Source organism: Hemiscyllium ocellatum, chromosome 11 (genome assembly GCF_020745735.1).
Source record: "Hemiscyllium ocellatum isolate sHemOce1 chromosome 11, sHemOce1.pat.X.cur, whole genome shotgun sequence".
In the NCBI taxonomy this organism is placed as follows: Eukaryota; Metazoa; Chordata; class Chondrichthyes; order Orectolobiformes; family Hemiscylliidae; genus Hemiscyllium; species Hemiscyllium ocellatum.
The window spans coordinates 25,786,372-25,799,180 of record NC_083411.1 but is presented as its reverse complement, the minus strand read 5'-3'; the positions used below and the strand labels follow the sequence as shown (position 1 = coordinate 25,799,180).

Genomic DNA, 12,809 nt, shown 5'->3' with positions numbered 1-12,809 from the left:
TATGATGTTAACTCACATTGGGATAGGAATGCCTAAACTGTTATTTTAGCATGAGTTATAGATATTGAATATTTTAACATTAATTATATAAGTACAATCCTTATGCAGTGCTCAAAGTGAAGTGGCTAAGTGTTCACTAGCTCCAAATGAAATACTAACAGTGGTACAACTACAATGGTAAATGGTATCCTTTGTATCCAGCAAAGGGAGCAATTTTTATTTCTTCTCCAGACAAGACAGTGAAGCTAACATTAACAGATGTGGACTCCAGCCAAATACAAATTGTCAATTTTTATGGTTATGAATTGTTCAAACTGTTCAACACACAATTACTCGTTATTCTCTTAAAATCTCAATACAGACAAAAAAAGGGTGAAAAGCCTTTCCAAGGATGACACATGAATAAGGTGGTGTGAATCATAAAATTTCTACTCAATAAAACTGTTTTACTACATGTGAAGTCACAGAAAAGGTATGATGGTTACTAAATACTGGTTTACTTTCCATTCAAAATCTCTGAAAATGGATCTTTACTGCATTGTACAAGGTGCCCTCAAGAGTCATCAGGAGTCCTCAGGGAAAGCTACTGCTTCATACAGATTCAGTGATCCATGTGCTCTCACTAGGGTGATAGCGAAGAAGAATGGAAGAGACACAAGCAGAAGCTTAGGATTGCAGGCATTTGATTGGAGACACAAAGCAAGAGAGAGAGAGAGGAGAGAAGCATTGATAACCTCAAGACTGCCTCTAACATAGCACAGGACAAGAAATGGACTGCCCCCACATCCCTTCCACCACTGTCTCCTCCCCTGCCAGACTTGAATATTTCCAGCTTTTTGTAGTTTCACCCATTGAATAGAGTTAATATTAATGTTTGAAATAGCTAAATTTCCAGTCTCTTACTTGACTGCATCCAGTGAATGCTCCCTGACCATACGACCAGCCTCCTCATCAACTCCCCATTCTGTTCCAACATTGCACCTCAGCTGTACTCTCATTGAACCACCCACTAACCCACCATATTCCTATTCCTCACAAGCTTCTGGATCATCCATGGAGGCAGTTGAGAAATTTGATGCTGTGACCACTGTAGCTTTAAGAGGTGTGTTTTGTCCTGGTTTCTTTTATACAGAGACTGAAGTGTTGAGCAGACTACGAGAAGCTAACTGACTTGTGAGGCCTTGGGTGTTGTTTTTATAAAGTTGTAACAATAGAAGAAGCCTGAATGGGTGTGGTCAAGCAGGAGATTTTAAGTTTTAGCTTTCAGCTGTTAGTTGGGGGTCTTAATCTCCCGAGGTGGAAAACTAGGCTTTAATACAATGTACTGACTAATTCCATTCAAATGGTTTCAAAATAAAGTCAATTGAGCAACCAAATATTCCTCCTCTCCTGAAGGTACCAACTTATGCTGGGTCTGCCAACATTTCCCAGTATCTTGTCCAAGTTTCATTCCTTACGACTAAGTCTAGACTATCAACCAATTTGTTTGCTGAAAGAAACATTATAGGAGGGACCCAATTCTGTTCTCATCTGACACCTCAATATATTGTGTCAGATTGAGTTACTGGCTAGAGATCAGAATCAGAATTCCTTATTGGTTCTCCCTCCCTTGTACAGGATCAGTAAAACCAAAGTTTATTATTATTTCTTGAGGTCAATGAATTCACCATAAGCCAGTGATCAATCCTGTTACATTTTTGGTTTTAGTGTTTGCTTTTCCGCACTAGGCCAAGCATTTACTCAGCCAACAGCTACTGGTTGAGGCAATGTAGTAAAATGTGCAATAAATCAAATATTTAAACTGGCACAAGAGTTTGTCATTTGAAACATTTAAAAATCCAAAAGGCTTACCCCCTTTCTGCAACAGATAGATTGGAACAATGTATAATGTGATGTGTTGGATGTAGTAGACTTCCATCTCGAAGGGGAGCTGGGAAGATAACATACAAAATACTTGTGAAATAAACATGTATTCTTTATCTCCCCCATTCACTTACACCCTTCAGTTGTTATCAATTGATCAGATTACTAAGAGCTTCGCAAACAACTTGCTTTTGCCATGTCACATATCTGATGGAAGTGGTTCTGGTTAAAAAAAAGTGTTTAGTAAGTCTGACTATTTTCAAACATCCAACAGAAACAAGTCTTCAAGTTTTGATAAATGCAGTGTTAACCCAATGGTAGATCAGATACATTCGTCTTATAAAGGGAATCATTCCGTACATGGCGAGCTTTGTATCATCATGGGCATTGAGGGGAAATGTTTAAGGGAATGCTCAGCACTAATGAACCCACAGCATTAGCACAATGAATGTATGAAACATTCTAGGGGTTAAGCACCTTAATTTTATTCTGTGATGTTACGTGATAGAAAATGTAAAATGACAGACAGAATTCAACTTGAACTACGATAAGAAATGAGCTTCAACGTATATCAACATTACAGATTCTTCTAAAGCTTGAAAGGAACCATTGTTACAGAGAGGAATCGGTGTCATACAGTTCCAAGGTAAAACAACAACCGCTTAAAATCCAAATCCATAGACTAAAATTCAACAGGGTTACTGCAGGAATCTAGGTGTGTAACAGAACTACATTGAGAAATCAGTCTCTCCTTTAATTCATCTTCCTTTCCAGGTCTATTGTCATCTTTCTTTCTGAAGTCCAACTAACACTGAAATTTCCCTCCTGTTACAGTAATGGAAGCAGGGTTACTTTAGAATCCATTTTAACTGACAATTATCTTTATTACATGGAAATGGTGACGGTACAGGTGGTGGGCACCATGACATGGCTCTCATGGTTTAGGCAGTTCTGTTATTCAGGGACTTATCATGAAGCTCCTCTGCGCTGCCATTTCCTTCCCCTTTTCTTCTTCTGTTTTCTGCAGTGTTTGTTTTAAAACCCAGAGGGAGTGGAGGAAGTGAGTCCCAGACCAACGGCTGGCGCAGGGAGGCAAGTCCCAGACCAGAGGCCAGCGAGAGGAGGAGAGTCTTGGGGTGAGTCCCGGACTTTAGGCTGGCACAGGGGAGAAGAGGCCCACATGGACTGGAAGTGAGGCCTCAGGTCTTGGAAGGCCAATGTGGTCTGGAGACTTGGCCTGGTGCGGTCCGGAGGCACAGTGCTGGCACGGACTTGGTGAAATGGAGTGTAATTTGAGTAATCTCTAAAAACATTGAATTCTTATGCTGGACTTTTATTTATTATTCTTCCATTTCTGTACCTAGGTGTCCTGTACCTAAAAAGGCACCATAAGCAGCAACATTGCAAACTTTTCACTTCACTCATTTGAGTGCACATGACAATGAAGCTACTTCTAACTGAATATAGACTTCCTATTACAGCTGCAAATATTGGGATAGTTCTGTTTCTGAAACAGACATGCATTAAAAAAGGAAGAGAAGCATCAGGAATTTCCCATCCAGGCAACAAGAGAAGTCTATCTAATACTCAGGATCGTGCGCTGACAGGAGAGTTAGTAAATTGCGCGCCACAGCAGTCATTCTGGAGTTTGATTTAAACAGTATCTACTCCCAAAATATGGGCTTCACCTTTCAAAATCAGTCACTGTCTCATTGAGGGGCTGAATGGGCTACTCCTGCTCCTATGTTCCTCAGATTAGAGATCATGTAAATCAAATTACATCACCTTATTCTACCTGCAACTGCTCTGCAGCTCTCTCTACACTCATAATTACGTCGAAAACAAGAAATATACAAACCACCAACTCGGTTATCATTCTAAATTTTATAACAGCGTACTTATGGGGTTGTAGCTTGCGTAAATGTCCATAAAATTGTCCAGAAAAACACATAGCGGTTCAGTGGCATCTGCAGACACTGTCTGAAGCAAGAGCTGAGCAAGTAGCTAGAATTGTGATAAATTAAGATCATCACACAGGAAGTATATTGACAGTGTTAACATGTAATGTCCTCTGAACTAAAGCACTGTAGATCAAATCCTGCAGTTCCAATTTATTCAAATAGATGCACTCCGCATGTTCAGTGAGTGAAATCTACATTTGATACTTCAAAATTTACTCATGCAGACACAGAAACAAGCAAAGTAGTTAAAATAATAATCTTTAAAAAGTTTGATAGTTTGTGTGCTTTTGAGAGGGAACCTGATGTTTTTACACAGGGGTGATGATTCATCTACAAATATCATAAAAGTTTAAAAAAAGTAAAGGTATTTCCAGCATTTACAGCCTTCTTTGTGGTTTCTATCTCAGTTGCTGTATGCTCTTTCCCAGCTCACCACCACACTCTCAAGGGCAATCAGGGACATGTAATAAATGCTGCCAGAGATGTCAACAACCCACCAAAGAATTTTAAAACCAGTGCTCCTCTGAATTGTATCCATTAACTGTGGCACAGAAATAGCAGTCTCTCTTTAGTCAGAAGGTCAGGAGATGAAAGTTCCACTCCAGAGACTGGAGCGAATAACCTGGGACAACGTTTGAATACTGTACCTGGAAAAAGCCATACTGCCTGAGGTGCTACCTAATCTGGGTATCAGGAAAATCACACCCATGCCAACTGCACTGCCTTTCATGGAGAAGAATTCTACCAGCTCAATACACAGTGCATGGCCAAAGGAAGCCATTGACATTGACAGTTCACATTGTTGCTGCAGTGCTCATGCCCTAACACTCTCAACTGAGGTCAGGAGTAGCCCATCCGCCTTCTCAATGATAATCCAACAGCAATCTAATATGTGCAACATGTTAAACACTTTTAGGCGAGACTCTACCAGCTCCCTCCAAATCCGGGAGAAAGTCCCACCTTGAAAGAGCTGTTTGCCGAACAAATGGCCAGCAACACCATTGCCCTCCACAACCCTGACCTCCTACCCTGTTCCCAGGCCATTCCAAGCAGCACCAACCAGGAACAATGGCCACTGCTGAGACTGGAGTCTGTCTAGTCATGACCAGGAACCCAGTTAAGTCCTGGGTCAGGAGTCTCAGCGAGGACAGTGGAAGGAGAGCTGAAACTATTCTTGGACAGGGCTGCTGGGGACCTGACCCCACCACAAACATCTCTGCAACTAATGATGCCAGACCTCCAGTTTAATGAGTGCCTCCCCCAACCACTCAGACCAGTTAAAGGCCCTCAGTATGTCCATAGGGATATAGGTTGTCTGGCACGTCTTCGGTCCCCCATGGGATTATAAAAAGGTGGGGATACAGCAGGAAGGTTAACCACTGGTCCTTTTGTTAGAAGAAGTAATGTGCTCCCAAAGCTATAGGTTCAGCCCAGTGACACACCAGGTTAGCAAAGGGCCAAAAACCAGCAGCACAGCACAATGGCTCAGTGGTTTGCACAGCTGCCTCACAACTCCAGGGGTGTGTGTGTGTGTGTGTGTGAGAGTGTGAGTGTGTGTGAGAGTGTGAGTGTGAGTGTGAGAGAGAGAGAGAGAGAGAGAGAGAGAGAGTGAGAGAGTGTGTGTGTGTGTGTGTGTGTGTGTGTGTGTGTGTGTGTGTGAGAGAGAGAGAGAGAGAGAGAGAGAATGGTTTATTCTGGGTGCTCTGGTTTCCTTTCACACTCCAAAGATGTACAGGTTAAGTGTATTGGTCATACTAAATTTCCCATAAAGTGTCCAGGGATGTACAGGCTTGGTGGATTAGCCATGGGAAATGCAAGATTACAGGGATAGAGTAGCAGGATGGGTCTGGGGTGAGAAGGCTCAATGGCCCGCTTCCACACTGTTTGGGTTCTATGATTCTAACTCTTCTCCAAAGCTAATGTTATCAATTTCCAGTCAAACACAACTGTTGTATTTTACTGCAAATTAAATTTGCTTGAAAAATTATGTGGTCATACTTAGAATAACAAAACAATTATTTCACTTGGCAGCACAGGGAGCATTACAAACAAGAACTGCAATACAGTGGATTCTCTCCACTCATGTTCCTGGTTATGGTTTCAGTTAGTATTGAACACTAATCATCTTTAATTTACATGAACATCAAAAGATGATTAGCAATAGAGAGAGATAAAACAAGGACACCAATGTTGAACACAAACTGGAGGGGGAGGGAGGGTTAATAAGAATTAAAGGAGTGATTAGAAATGTGAACTTTAACCTGTTAAACAATAGCATTAGTCATTTTAATTAGTTATTAGCACTACAAATTTAATATCCAAATTAACACAAATCCAGCATTGCTCAGAGAAATCCTGATTGTATTTTCTATTATATGACTAAAACTAAAGTCTGTGGTTATATGTTACTACAGTGATAATACTTCAAAAAGTATTTCATTGGCCAATAAAAAGGTTTTGAATCTCAAGGATGTGAAGGGCGCTACAGCAATGCAGGATTATCCATCTTTTCTTTCACCTAGTTTAGGCAGTGGAGGCCTCAATTTATCCAAAAAAACAGCACCACTGACAGTGTAGTACTCCCTCAACACCGACCTGACGTGTGTCAAGATTGTAATGATCAAGTACTGGTGTCAGAATACTTTATTATTACTAACAAAGTAATAAAAACTCCTGTTGTATGAAGAATTTCTATCGTATATCACCTATTGTAAGTGGTCAAGGTCAGGTTTTCAACCTAGAGTGTTCAGGCACATTCTCAATTATAAAAATTCCCCCATTTGGTCTCTCTGTTTGATACCAGCACTCATTCAACGACAATGAAACCACAGACCAACAACAACAACAACAACACCACCAACATGATTTTCTGAAAATTAGGAGATTGCAAATAGAAAAGGGAAAACAAGGAAATGCATGTCTCATTCTTGTGGAAAAATCTTTTCTTGTTAAAATGAAGAAAGCATTAATTATAAAATAATGTTTGGAATTCCTACAATGGTTCAACCTCATAAAGAAGAAAACAAAAAGGAAAGAGAGACCTGGCATTCAATCGCAGTTTGTACCAGTGTGTTTGCACAACGTTAACAATGAATCTACAACTGGGCACAGCAATCCAGAGGTAGGGATTGCAATATTGGCTATAGTCCTCAACGCTCAATGCTGCCAACTGCAGTGCAGACATCAGGCAAGCAAAGGATAAGGTTCAGCTGTAATAGCTGAACAGCTTGTCCACACAAATGGTCCAGACTTAACATTAAGAGCTGCCTCTTGGACTAAGCTACTAGGTGAGTGCCTGGTGCCAGTTAACCACACGCACACAAAAAGGGAGACAGGAGAAAAGTGATACCAATAGAGGAAAAGGGGTAAAACAAGTATGTAGCGATCCTACGACTGGTAATTCAGACTGTAAACCCTGGCTCTCGTCCACCTTCCGACATTTTAAATAATTTGTGAACTGGTTTTCAAGTACCAGAGAAACAAGCCCCCTGACTGCAGACACACAGCCAAAAACTCCATGCCGAAATAAAACTATATACATAAATTATTTCTTCACAGGAAACATTGAGTTTTTTTGTGAAGTTTTATTTGCAGCTATTTCCTTCCTTTTCATGGAACATTGTTTTGCGCAAACACGAACAACTGACCTCAAGTTTGAGTGTCATTTTCACCTACTACAAAACAGGACAGTAATCACTTGGTAGTCCATGCGTGAGCCATAAGAGACGTACTGTCGGATCTTTTTTTCCTTGCACTCATCAAGACAAGAATTACCAGTGTAAATTTAATCAACAGGGAAACTAACCATGCTGTACTATGCAGTGCTGTTCACCATCAACAGGATGTTGACTTCAAGCTGAAAAGATGTCTATCGTGCGGTCTCAACGAATACAGTTCACCATAGCATGGATTTTACTTTACTACTCTGCTCAGCAGTTACACACATCTGATTTAAGATAATACCATTGCCCTCTTGACTCAGAGCAATGCAGAAGAATATCTGCACTTCATAACTCCGTATTCCTGCACACATTCCTGTTCATTGTGCTTGTTTCGGCTGGATAAGTTTTTAAAATCTGTTCCCAAGGACATTTAGAGTCATCGAGTTGTACAACATGGAAACAGACCCTTCGATCCAACTCGTCCATGCCAACCAGATATCCTAAATAAATTTACTCCGATTTGCCATAGCCCTCTAAATCCTTCCTATTCATATACACATCCAGATGCCTTTTAAAAGATGTAATTGTCCCAACTTCCACCACTCCCTCTGGCAGATCATTCCATACATGCACCATCCTCTGATGGAAAAGTCCCCGTTAGGTCCCCTTTGAATCTTTCCCCTCTCACCTTAACCCTAAGCCCTCTAGTTTTGGACTCCCCCACCCCTATCCATCCTCCGACCCCCCAACCCATCCATTCCTGCCCCCCCACCCACCCCACCGAGGATTTTATAAACCTCTGTAAGGTCACACTAGCCTCCGACACTCCAGGAAAACAGTCCCCGCCTATTCAGCCTCTCCCTATAGCTCAAATCCTCCAACACTGGCAACATCCCTAGAAATTTTTTCTGAATGCTTTCAAGTTTAACAACATCCTTCCTATGGGAGGGAGACCAGAATTGCATGCAATACTCCAAAAGTGGCCTAATCAATGTCATGGGCCGCAACATGACCTCCCAACTCCTATGCTCAATGCACTAACCAACAGTCAAGTATACCAAATGCCTTCTTCATCATGCTATCTACCTGCGACATCATTGCAAGGAACTATGAACCTGCAGTCCAAGGTCTCAGTGTTCAGCAACACTCCCCAGGACTTTACCATTAAGTGTATAAGTCCTGCCCTGATTTGACTTTCCAAAATGCAGCACCTCACAAACCTCCATCTCCAAGGCAGCAGAAGAGCTGTCAGAATATCCTCAACTTTTAACTTCCAGCACTACAGATGGGTTGGGTGAAGATCCACATCCTTCAGCCTCCAGATAAGCAATCTTGTATGTCAGGCAAGAAATATTAAAAGATAGTCTTCTTGCATATTTTCATGTCTTGATTTGGAGTTTATATTAACTTTACACTCATAATCTATACTTTTTTGACCTTCTGTGAACATGAGTTTCCAATAGTGAAGCTTAACTTAACATGGTGATTTTCAGGAATATATATCCATGTTAATCAAGGACCACCTATGTATGCATTTCAGCACCAGCCTGTGCAATACCACATATGTACATCCTATGGCTGATGGATCATTTCCAACATATTTCTTTGACTGCTTACAAAGGACTGGTACTAGACATGCACAACCAACCAGTTAATGCTTGCACAACTTAACAGTGTAGATGTAACTCTGAGATTGGACAGTATTTGCTAAATAATTCTGAGTGTGCTAATAATTATAATTATAACTAATGTAAAGTCATCAGTGTGACACTTGCAGCTTTAATCAATCTAGGCCCTGCTCTTTGTAGATACAATGAACATGCACAGACACTGCAACCGTTTCAGCTTAACAAGGTTGCAAGCTGTTCTCTGGCTCATTCCTCAGGGCAAGGCCTTGACCAGTCAGAATCAACCTGTCATCTGGACAAAGCATAGCAGTTAATTGTCAGTCATCATCTAATTGGCACATGCTCCACAATGACGCCTCCACCAGTCAGGATCCATTGGCTAACCAACCAATCAGCACACTCCTTGTACAGTACAAGATGTTTCCCTTGTATTTGTGAATTCTTGTGAATGTTCTGATGGAAGATGAAATACCCTAATAAAATGTATGTTTTCCCCCCTAAGCAATACATATGAATATTGGATCAACAGGGGATAATGCTTTACACAAAATTATATTAAATATTATATTTGTCTTCGCTTTCTGATCACATTGGTTATAGGAGTAATAGAGCTGCCGAAATTTTAGAAAATTGGGTTGAAATTCATTACATCTGATCAATGTCAATGTTGTTCCAATTCTCCAATCAACCATATTGGAGGCACTCACCCTGGGAAACTGCAAACAACTGATAGATGTATTGGATTTTTCACTACACATTTTAGTTGTAAACATGGTTTTATTGGCTAAGTTGTATAAACTAGACTTCCTGGGTACTTGTGCACCAGACTGCAAGTGAAAATGAGCATTGAAGGACAGATAGAGAGAATCAATTTTAATCAGCTATTCACAGGAGCTTCTTTCTTGGTCTGAATCACATTTCCAGAAACTTTTGACAATTGTCATAGTGCCACTAGCTTCAATCCCAAGGCATCCCACAGAACAGTAGCCTGAGAGATTCCAGCATGGCTGACACTTGCTCTGAAAATAAGCATCATCATGGAGAAAGGGAGAAACTCACTATTGTAAGGGAACCAGGAAGAGCAGTTCAGGCAAGAAGGGACAGACCGGAAGTTAAATTTATTCCATACTTCCACCATTAAAATTCACTAGTATGCCTCTTGTGTGAATTATGCTGAGACTTTTCCATTCCCACTGCTTGTAGACTTCTCGTGTTGTATACCACTTTCAATACAATCAATTCAGATATTAAAGTCTTAGAATATAGAACATAGAAAAATACAGCGCAGTACAGGCCCTTTGGCCCTCGATGTTGCACCGATCCAAGCCCACCTAACCTACACTAGCCCACTATCCTCCATATGCCTATCCAATGCCCGTTTAAATGCCCATAAAGAGGGAGAGTCCACCACTGTTACTGACAGGGCATTCCATGAACTCACGACTCACTGAGTAAAGAATCTACTCCTAACATCTGTCCTATACCTACCACCCCTTAATTTAAAGCTATGTCCCCTCGTAATAGCTGACTCCATATATGAAAAAGGTTCTCATTGTCTACCCTATCTAAACCCCTAATCATCTTGTACACCTCTATCAAATCACCCCAAACCTTCTTTTCTCCAATGAAAACAGCCCCATGTGCCTTAGCCTTTCCTCATACGATCTTCCTACCATACCAGGCAACATCCTCTGCACCCGTTCCAGTGCCTCCATATCCTTCCCATAGTATGGCGACCAAAACTGCACACAATATTCCAGATGTGGCCGCACCAGAGTCTTATACAACTGCAACATGACCTCAGGACTCTGGAACTCAATTCCTCTACCAATAAAAGCCAGTACACCATATGCCTTCTTCACAGCATTATTTATCTGGGTGGCAACTTTCAGAGATCTGTGTACATGGACACCAAGATCCCTCTGCTCATCCACACTACCAAGTATCCAACATTAGCCCAGTACCCCATCTTTTTGTTACTCTTACCAAAGTGAATCACTTCACACTTACCTACCTTGAACTCCATTTGCCACCTTTCTGCCCAGCTCTGCAGCTTATCTATATCCCGCTGTAACCTGCCACATCCTTCCTCACTGTCAACAACTCCACCGACTTTCGTATCATCCGCAAACTTGCTCACCCAACCTTCTAGCCCCTCCTCCAGGTCATTTATAAAAATGACAAACAGCAATGGTCCCAAAACAGATTCTTGCGGAACACCGTTAGTAACTGCACTCAAAGATGAACTTTTACCATCAACTACTACCCTCTGTCTTCTTCCAGCCAGCCAATTCCTAATCCAAACCTCTAACGCACCCTCATTGCCATACCTCCATATTTTTTTGCAGTAGCCTACCATGGGGAACCTTTTCAAATGCCTTACTAAAATCCAAATACACCACATCTACCGCTTTACCCTCATCCACCTCCTTAGTCACCTTCTCAAAGAATTCAATAAGGTTTGTGAGGCATGACCTGCCCTTCACAAAATGTTTCTTCTCAGAAACACTGCCGAGGACAGCCTCTGAACAAGGTCATTCCTCTAATTTCCAAACATTGTTTGGAGTCCCTGTTTCTGGAAGATGAAAAGTCACAACAGACTGTGGACCATGTGACCTCTTCACCCTATTTCGAGGCCACCTCCAGGCACCAACTCAACTGTAGAAGGTTCACTATTGCATGTCAGTAAGATCTCTATGAAACTGAAGTAGAACACAAGAGAGGACTGGAAAGTTCAAGCTACTCTGTGGATAACATATTTTTGCACGTTAGCTGGAAGGTGGATAAATGAGAGGTAATTGTCCAGAATCATTAGAATAAACTTTTAGTATGCCCACCCCAACCATATTCCTACCAAGATGAACTCCCTCCATATATTTAATATGGCAATGGTGTCCCAAAAGATACTGCACATGCAAGTAATGGCTACTTCCATATAAGCCACATTTTTTCTTGAAACAGTCCAGAAATCCTGCTCAGGACTGATGCCAAGAAAGCATGCATTTGGAATAGCAAAGAAAACCCAGGAATGTAATAATCAAGTTTGAACATCTTCTCATTTATTCCCAAATCAAGGCTTAACCATAAAGAAAAATCTGCCTAGAGCCTAGTTTTCAGAGATAAAGCAATCTTGTGGGGCTTTTTTGAGGTGGGAAATGTTGGCAGTAGATTTGAAGAGGAGAGAATAGTAACAAGTAAACAATATCAGCTAAGAGTGTCTCCTCCTCCTGCTCTAGCATTAATACCTGTGACATTCCCAACGATTGATTTGCCCCTCAATCATTCTCAATTCCTCATCATCTTTGCCACTTCCTCAAAAAACTCAGTTAAATTTGTGAGACAAGATCTTCCCTACACAAAACCATGCTGACTATCCCAAATTAATCACTTCTTTTCCAAATGCAAGTAAATCCTAATCCTCAAAATCTTCTCCAGTAATTTCCCTGCCATTGATGAAAGGATCCCTGGCTTAAAATTTCCTGAATTATCCCCGCTGTCCTTCTTATACAAAGGAACGTTGGCTATTCTCCAGTTTTCTGGGATCTTGCCTGTGGCTAAAGAGGAAACAAAGATCCCTGTCATAGCTCCTCCCTTGCCTCCTTCAAATTTCTGCAATAGATCCCATCAGGCCCTCGGGACTTACCTACTTTAATGTTTTCAGGATACCGAAAGACTATAGTCATTTAAATATTATG

General features: G+C 41.2%; 1 protein-coding gene across 1 annotated transcript in view; it reads right to left on the bottom strand.

Annotated features, from left to right (window-relative positions):
- The window catches only part of LOC132820396 (transmembrane protein 164-like), a 131,047-nt gene that overhangs the window by 48,701 nt on the left and 69,537 nt on the right, over window positions 1–12,809 (bottom strand). The window contains exon 4 of the mRNA XM_060832483.1: window positions 1,852–1,930. Coding sequence (XP_060688466.1) covers window positions 1,852–1,930 — 79 coding nt within the window. The remainder of the gene's footprint in view (window positions 1–1,851; window positions 1,931–12,809) is intronic.